At 40.4% G+C, this 8382-nt stretch overlaps 1 protein-coding gene across 1 annotated transcript in view; it reads left to right on the plus strand.

The window, feature by feature from the left end:
• CA8 (carbonic anhydrase 8) overlaps positions 1 to 8382 on the plus strand; it is a 60902-nt gene that overhangs the window by 40472 nt on the left and 12048 nt on the right. Inside the window, exon 7 of the mRNA XM_018561814.1 lies at positions 6633 to 6745. Within this exon, the coding sequence (XP_018417316.1) occupies positions 6633 to 6745 (113 nt within the window). The remainder of the gene's footprint in view (positions 1 to 6632; positions 6746 to 8382) is intronic.

Consider the following 8382-nt stretch of genomic DNA (forward strand, 5'->3'; position numbering starts at 1 on the left):
TAGCCGAAGGATCGGCCGAAGCTACGGCTAGATCCTTCGGCAGCTTCGTGAATAGACCCCTAAATATGCATTCCAGTGGCAATCTTGTACATGGGAACACTGCCATGTTGATAAGCCCTATGCCCCTTAGTGTAAGGCAAGTTCCTATAGAGGATATACAACTGAAAAGAAAACATTGTAATTGGTAGCTGAAAGACACAGAATAAAGGCATGCATGAGGTTTTTAATGAAACTAGACCCAGTGCAGGACAAAGATTTTTGGCGTATCTTCAGCAATAGTGTGAAGGCTGTACTCAGACCCTACTGGACTGGACCGCTTCTGGCGTTGGGCGCTTGGGATGCTTTCTGGACCTTTGTGTACAGTGTTATGCACAGAGCACTTTCTAGTTCCAGACCCATGGGACAGCCTGCAGTGTGACCCAGTTTCTGAAGACTACGATTAATACGTAGGCCATGTGGGCCGGGCACTGGGAGCTACTTCATTCGTTATACCTGTGATGTTATTATCCATTATTAACCCCTTTTTTCCACTGGTTTACAAGGAAAGATTAAAGTGGCACTAAACTCAGGAGTTACATCTTAAAAATGCATTCAAGTACCCTAACTATCAACAGAAATGTAGCTTATTTGTATATCACTCGGCTGTAGATCCTCAAATCATCTCTGAATTCATGCTGACACTGTCCTTCCTTCTGGAGGGTGGCTACTTTTGTTCCCCATGGCCCCTGTGTGCGTTGTAAAGTAACTAGGCTATAAACTCACTCCCCCGATGAGCTACAACCTCATGTTTAGTTTACTAATTTGTACTGAAGTCCATCCACTGACAGGGAAACTCCAGATAAAGTTTACACCTACCAAACATTTTGCATTGCAATACCTGTTTGAGGTCTTTAAATAAGAATTGCAACAGTTGATCCATCAGCGTTCCATCTTAATAAAGCGCTAATGATTCCTGTAGAGGATGCCCCAGTATTTAAAAGAGAACTATGCCCTAACCTTTTTTGGACATAGTTCTCTTCAGGATCACAGGAGGACATATACTAATGTCCGCCGGTGACCCAAAAATCAGTATATAGCAACCGCAGCTGGGACGCTTCCTGACAATACTGCCAAGATTCACCTCACTGGCTGATTGACAGCTAGCGCTGCCTCTCTAGAGACAGAGCAAGCTGTGCTCGTCCCCTCACCCATCCATTCCTCCAGTCAGCACTGGAGAAACAGAGAGCGAAAGTGGAAATCCCTGCGGGGTGCAGTGACTGTCACCACTCTCTGCAGGGAGAGCAATGGGAAGTCAGCGATTGGCGGTATGTGTTCTTGGAGTGTTTTTAACTCACCCCATAATTCTCCTTTTAAGGATACCATAGATACGTGTTTGGAGATTCTATACAAAGCTTTTTTTTCACTAGCAGTCCCTGCATTGCAACCTGCCAACATGTTAGTGTGTCAAACATTAGGGGAACGGACTAAACTCATGGCAAAGAATCCAGCCTTACACCATTATATCCCTATATTTGTGGAGTGATTAGAGTTTATGCCAACAGCCCTGCACTACTCTGTAATTCAATACAACAAAGAACATATAAGCACACAAAAGATTGGTAGACAAAATATGTACGTGAACAATAATTTGATAATAATCAAATTCAAGGGTCCATAAAAACTTACTTTGGATGCATGATTTTGCAGCTCCAAAACAGACAAACAATGTAACAACAAATAGGAAAAGAAAAACAGAAAGGGTACAGTTGACCTTGAACTGGAGTCCCCCCTCCCACCTTTATTGCACTAGACCCTCTCCTTGTTTAATGTCATCCAAACTTCCTGTATCAGAAAGGTTTAAGGGATTCTATTCCAACCTATTCAAGTTCCAAATCAAAAAGGAGTCTTCCTGCATGCGTGTCCTGGGCCTGATGGTAGCCTCTTTTGAGGCAGTCCAATTTGCCCAATTTCAATTACGACCCCTTCAACTTAAAGTGACATTAAAGTAAAAAAATATTTTCCCTCCCCCCAATGTTAATGTTAGCACTTACCCTAAATGATGTATCTTGATCCAATCTTCCTCTTCATTCCTGATGTTTTCATCTGTCCCTCCAGCGATGCGGCGGCTCTCCGATCCAGAGCTGACTCCTCTGTCCTTGCTGGCACTTCCGATCCCGCGGTGTCTGCATGCGGGTGCACGCGTCCATAGACGTACCTTGCGTCTCTGCTCATCTCACGGCCGAAAATCCAAACTGCGCATGCGCCTGCCCTAGGATACTTTGCGGCCGCCCGAGCAGTTTAGGATTCTCGGGCCAGAGCGCGCGGCGACAATGGTGTAAGTTTAAAGCGTTTAAAAAAAAAAAAACTACACAGAAGTGTAGAAAGAATCCTGTCCTAGGCAGAAGTTCACGTTCAACCCTTGTCCATCATTCACATTCCAGGCACAGACAATTTGAAGGCAGACTTCTTGCAGCTGTGATGTTTTGTTTTGAGATTATATGCATTATGCATTACAAAGATCGAGGTTCCAGCATCACTTCCTTTTCTGGCTCAAAGTGTTGTATTGTAGACCAAGGTACAATATGTTAATCACTTTTCTGACTCTTTTTTCCATAGTAAAGGGGACTCATCAATGGTGCCCTCTCTCTTATACTGTTTATATTATCCCTGGAGTCCTTCACACACCTCATTAGAAATATTCCAGACATACATGGGGTAGATTTGGAAACCAAATTATTATTATTATTATTATTATACAGGATTTATGTAGCGCTAACAGTTTGCGCAGCGCTTTAAAATATAAGGAAGACATTATAATCACAATACAATTCAAGACAAGATGGTAAGGAGGGCCTTGCCCGTGAGGGCTTACAATCTAAAAGGGAGGGGCAATTGATACATGAGGAGGTAGCTGTGTGGGGATGATTGTTTGAGAAAGTGATTGTTCAGTGGTTAGGTTGAGGTGGGATAGGCTTCCCTGAAGAGATGAGTCTTAAGGGATCGCCTAAAGGCAGTCAGTGTGGGAGATAATTGGACAGGTTGGGGTAGAGAGTTCCATAGGATGGGAGAGACTCTAATGAAGTCCTGGAGGCGAGCATGGGGGGAGTTGATGAGGGAGCTGGAAAGCAGGAGGTCTTGTGAAGAGCGGAGGGGACGGTTAGGGTGATACTTTGAGACCAGGTTTGAGATATAGCCATGGGCAGGGTTGTGGATGGCTTTGTAAGTGGTTGTTAATATTTTGAATTTTATCCTTTGGGCTGTTGGAAGCCAGTGTAGGGATTGACAGAGGGGGGTTGCAGACACTGACACCAAATCTTATAAAATACATGTATTGGCAGATGATTGGTTCCTAAATTTAATGCAACCACTCATCATCCTCCCCAATTACTTTCCACTCTCAGGAAATTTTCATTTTTTCTGGCCTAGCTATTAACAAATCGTTGGCCCTCAACATATCCCTCCCTGTAGGCATAATAACCTCTTTCACACAAAATTTTAAATTCAAATGGCCTAAATGACATAAAGAATACATAGTTATACACCTTCTCTATACTCAGCAAATTACCTTCCAACTTTTCGGAACCTCAAAAATGTAACGTTGCCACTCACTATTTCTTGTATAGGGGAAATAAATACCATAAAATTTTAAGGAATACTTTGCTGGGCAATCTGTATTTGTTGATCTGGATATATTACCGTATATACTCGAGTATAAGCCGAGATTTTCAGCCCATTTTTTTGGGTGAAAAGTGCCCCCCTCGGCTTATATTCGGGACGGCTTATACTCGAGTATATACGGTATTGAAAAACGTTTGAGAGTGTATTACTACTTTAAGGTCCTTCACAAATTTTCTGATATATGTAAATTAAACATTGGCTTTCATCAAAATGATATAATAGGGGCCTTCACCATCAATGATCTTGTTTTGAACTTTTTTCTATTGTGCGTCTCACCTAAATTGATTTCTATTATCTACTCCCAGCTTAATCACCTATTTAAGCACAATACCCAGGCTTACATTTCCAAGTGGGAGACCGATCTCAAACGCCCGAAAACTGAGGCTGATTTGCAACAAATTTGGTCCACTGTTGCTTCCTGTTCTGTCAGTATAGCTGCTGTTGAAGTGGCATTTAAAGGTTAAGTTTACCTTTTGACTAGGTTTCATGTTACACCCATATTTAGAGTATACCATGAAACATGGTCACACTGCAAATCCTTTGACAGGATTTGTGAATGGAAAAACTACAAGTCCCAATAGCCTGGCAGAGGGACTCATAGTTCTCAGTGAAATCAAAGTGCAGTGACATCACTGCACTTGTCGTCCATTTGCTTTTCCTCCCAGGAGAAAGAATCTGCAGGAGCCAGAGCATTGCACCAGCAATCCTGATTGTGGTAGCAATGCTTTACTGACTCCAACACAAAAAAATAATGAATGCAAATGCTTGTTTTATGAGGAAGTTTGCATTTATTATGATTATTATTTTAATCCAGACATTACCTTTAAGGTCCTCGCGCACTGGTATATGGTGCCAGTCAAATATTTGCATCTTTATCCTTCTCACTCTGACCTGTGCTTCAGAGACATTTTATAGGTAATATGAAGTAAATCTGTTGGACCCTCCCCATGCTGAGCAGATTTTGGACCAAAGAGTTTAAACTGCTGCAATCTTTATTTCATAACACTTTTCCAAGGTACCCAAGGTTTGCACTTCTCCATCCCAAAATCCATTTCCTCAGTAAGCCTCAATTCAAACTAACTGCTTACTGTATATGTTATTGGCAGCCAAGCAAACCATTGCTGAGCTCTGGAATAAGCAATGTATACTATTTGCAGAAGTCAGACAAAATATGGAATCATTTTTTATAAATAAGAGACCTACTAATATACTACACAATGATTTCATACTGTCTTGACTCCTTGGAATCAATACCCCCATGCTTCTCTTTTGCCTGAAAGCTTAACTTTGTTATTGGGCTCCTACCTTCGAAGAACCGTGTGGGGAGTTACGGTGTCCTTACCCCCCCTCCCCCTTTGCCATACCCCTTTTTTCCTGTTGTTTTTCCTATCATTCTATAGTTCTCCACTTCTCTCTCATTCTCTGTCTTTATTATTTCCCTACAAGAGTTCTCAACATTGACCATGTTTTCCTTTTGGTTCACTAATACTTCCTTTCACACCTCTTACTGGGTTAGTATCTTGTGGCATGATAAACAAACCAGATTTTTTTTGCATGCTTATTCAGCTCCACTGAGGCTCGAAGACATTCTATGTTTGATAACAATGGACACAAACACAATCTTGCATTGTACATCTTTTCTGTACGACAGTGCCTATCAAATGTACAAACTGGTGAATCTCGGTCACTGTTTATTTATTCCAAATAATTAAAAACTCTGGAAATTAAACCATATGAATGATTCCAATTTTTATTAAAAAGAAAATTAGGATGCCATTACCCTAACATTTTGGGATAATAGTGTCCTAGTTCCAAATGAATTACAGATTTCTGGTGTTGCAGACCCTTGGTAAAAGTCTCATCTGTTTTCCCATTTTGAAGTAATAATGTTATTAGGAGTCCTAGCCATGATCTCTTTGAATGCACACTTCGTAACTATATGCTGTGACCAGTTTTATTTAATATAAATTGTCTTTTTATTTTAGTTGAAGCATCATGAGTAAAACTTCAGACTTGTTATTTAGTACTGGCAATAAAATAGGAACTCAGAGATCACTTTGTCAATCTAACGCAAGCAAGCAATTTTAACAAAGCCAGGGAGTATAGGCTTTGATTGACAACACAGAAGAAGTGAGGGGTTTGCCCTCAACCTCTACTTGAGTTGTGGAATTCCCTTGATATAGTTAAGTTATAGTTACACCACAACACACAAAAACAGAACGACATGCACATCGATGCATGCTGACATTTTTTTCCCAACAAGTTGTGCTGCATTTCTCTTCACACTGAGATGCATTTTTTTCTGCACAGGTCACATCAAGGGTCAAAATACTAACATTTTTTTGTATTTTGATAAGTGCATTGCATTACATTGACACATGCTGACGTGTTTTTGTGTGTTGTATTGCAAAAAAATGCAGCATGCCTACATTTTTCCTTATACAGTACACACGACCGCATAAGTGTATCACATAGATAGCAATTGTTTTTAAAGTGTCCTTGCATTAAGCCTACATTAATCAAAATGTCTGTGAAGGTTCTCATTCATCCAAGTCATGGTATATCTGTAAAAAAAAAAAAAAAACTGCCTGCTTGTCCTAGATTGACAAAGTGATCTCTTAGTTACTTTCATTCTGTATAGGGAAAGCTAGTTGGATGACCAGCGAAACGTCTTCAGGAAAAATACAGCAAATCCAGTTGCCTTGATTTCTTCTTTGCAGATATACATTGATAAATGTAGATGAATGCATCTCAATGCACCAGGGTGTGAACGATCCCTTAGATGTTTCCAAAAGAAATCACAATATGGGGTGCATTTCTTTGTCTGTGGATGTTGTACTATCTTCATGTGTTGAGAGCTTTTCTCTATAATACAGAAATATTGTAGCAGCTGTTACTTTGAGTGAGAAGGAATCATTTGTTAGTGAATTTATATTTAACGTGCAATGTTCTTTGTTTTCTTTTCTGCAAACCAGACCCTTTACTCCGTGATTACTGGGTATATGAAGGCTCTCTTACTATGCCTCCTTGTAGTGAAGGAGTTACATGGATATTGTTCCGATATCCTTTGACAGTGTCCCAAACACAGGTGAGATTTCATTACTAGAGTTACGAAGACTTTCACAATGATCTTTTAAGCACAACAACTGCTGCTACATGCCAACCTTTATTTTATCAAATGTATTGACGATATAAAGTTCATCATATGCCTAAACTGTTGACACCATCCTGTATATGGTATAAACTAATATGAATGCTAACCATTCACCAGCAGAGAGTTTTACACTGTATTGATATGTTTACTGTGTATGGAACACACAAGGGACCTTATGGAGAACATTGTTGTTCAGTGTCCTTCAGAATAAAAGTTGTCATACAACAGGACATTGTTCTCCAGGGATTCACTTTGCCACCTATTTTAGAACACTGGAAGAAAGTCCAATGTGCAGATAGTAGGGGATGCACATTTTGAATGAATGAGGTGTCTCCTGACCCTTTGGAAGTTACCAACCTAATGTGTATTTTTTAGTTTTGGAAAGAGTGGAGAAGGACTAGAAATCTTACAATAAAAAGCTACCTCTGCTAAAAAAAAATGTTATAGGTGATATGAAGTAAATCTGGTGGACCCTTCCCATGCTGAGCAGATTTTGGACCAGAGAGTTTAAACTGCTGCAATCCTTATTTAATAACAGTTAAATAAGGCACCCAAGGTTTCTCCATCCCAAGCCCGTTTCCTCACTAAGCCTCAATTCAAACGAACTACTTATGTGTTATTAGCAGACAATTGCTAAGGCCTGGAATAAGCAATTGATACAATTTGCAGAAGATTGATTCTCCAGGGATTCACGTTGCCGCCTATTCTAGAACACTGGAAGAAAGTGCAATGTGCAGACAGTAGTGGATGCACATTTTGAATGAATGAGGTATCTCCTTACCCTTTGGAACTTACTCAACTAAGTGAGGAGAAATCTCAGAGCTCCAAATAGCAGTAAAATCCTTTCCCACCCCATCTAAAATTGAGAAAAGGATTTTGGTTGGACTTATACTTTAAAGCAACCTTTCTCAACCAGGGTGCTGCAGCACCCTGGGGTGTCATCTGGGTTCCTCAGGGATGTCTCAAAATTTTCACACAGCGTCCTGTCTTTCCATGGTGCAGACAGGCCAGCTGCAAGCACCACTAAAACGAATGGCACTAATCCAGGGAGGAACACCACTTTTGTTTTGTGTTTCTGCATGGTATCCCCCTTAAGATCCATATCAGATGCCTATCTGGGAGAAAAGCCTAGTATGAATTTTGTAGGCGACCCCCTTTTTAAAATATTTTTTTGACTGGTTTGCCACAAAGGTGCCATGACTGAAAAAAAGGTTGAGAAATGCTCAAGCTTAAGCTGTAAAAGTATTTTATCTGACTCCTGTTTGCTGTTGTATTTATCTAAAACCCTATTGTTAGGTTGTAATTACCTGGCGATCCTGCCAGTTCATGATGTTGCAGGCAATTCTCAGTCTTCTGTGTTACCACTCTGTCTGTGCATTCTCCACATTCAATATCATGAACCGTGAACTTCCTTTAAGCTTCACAAATATCTGCAACACGTGACACTCATCTCAAGACTCAAGCATCAGGATTGACAAAGGAGCACTTTCACATTGCTCCTTTGTTTATCCAGCCCAGGTTTTTTGCTCATTGCTGCTCCTTTTTTATTGCTCATTGTTCCATGTTTATTG

Source organism: Nanorana parkeri, unplaced genomic scaffold (genome assembly GCF_000935625.1).
Source record: "Nanorana parkeri isolate BGI_ZX_2015 unplaced genomic scaffold, ASM93562v1 scaffold546, whole genome shotgun sequence".
Lineage (NCBI taxonomy): Eukaryota > Metazoa > Chordata > Amphibia > Anura > Dicroglossidae > Nanorana > Nanorana parkeri.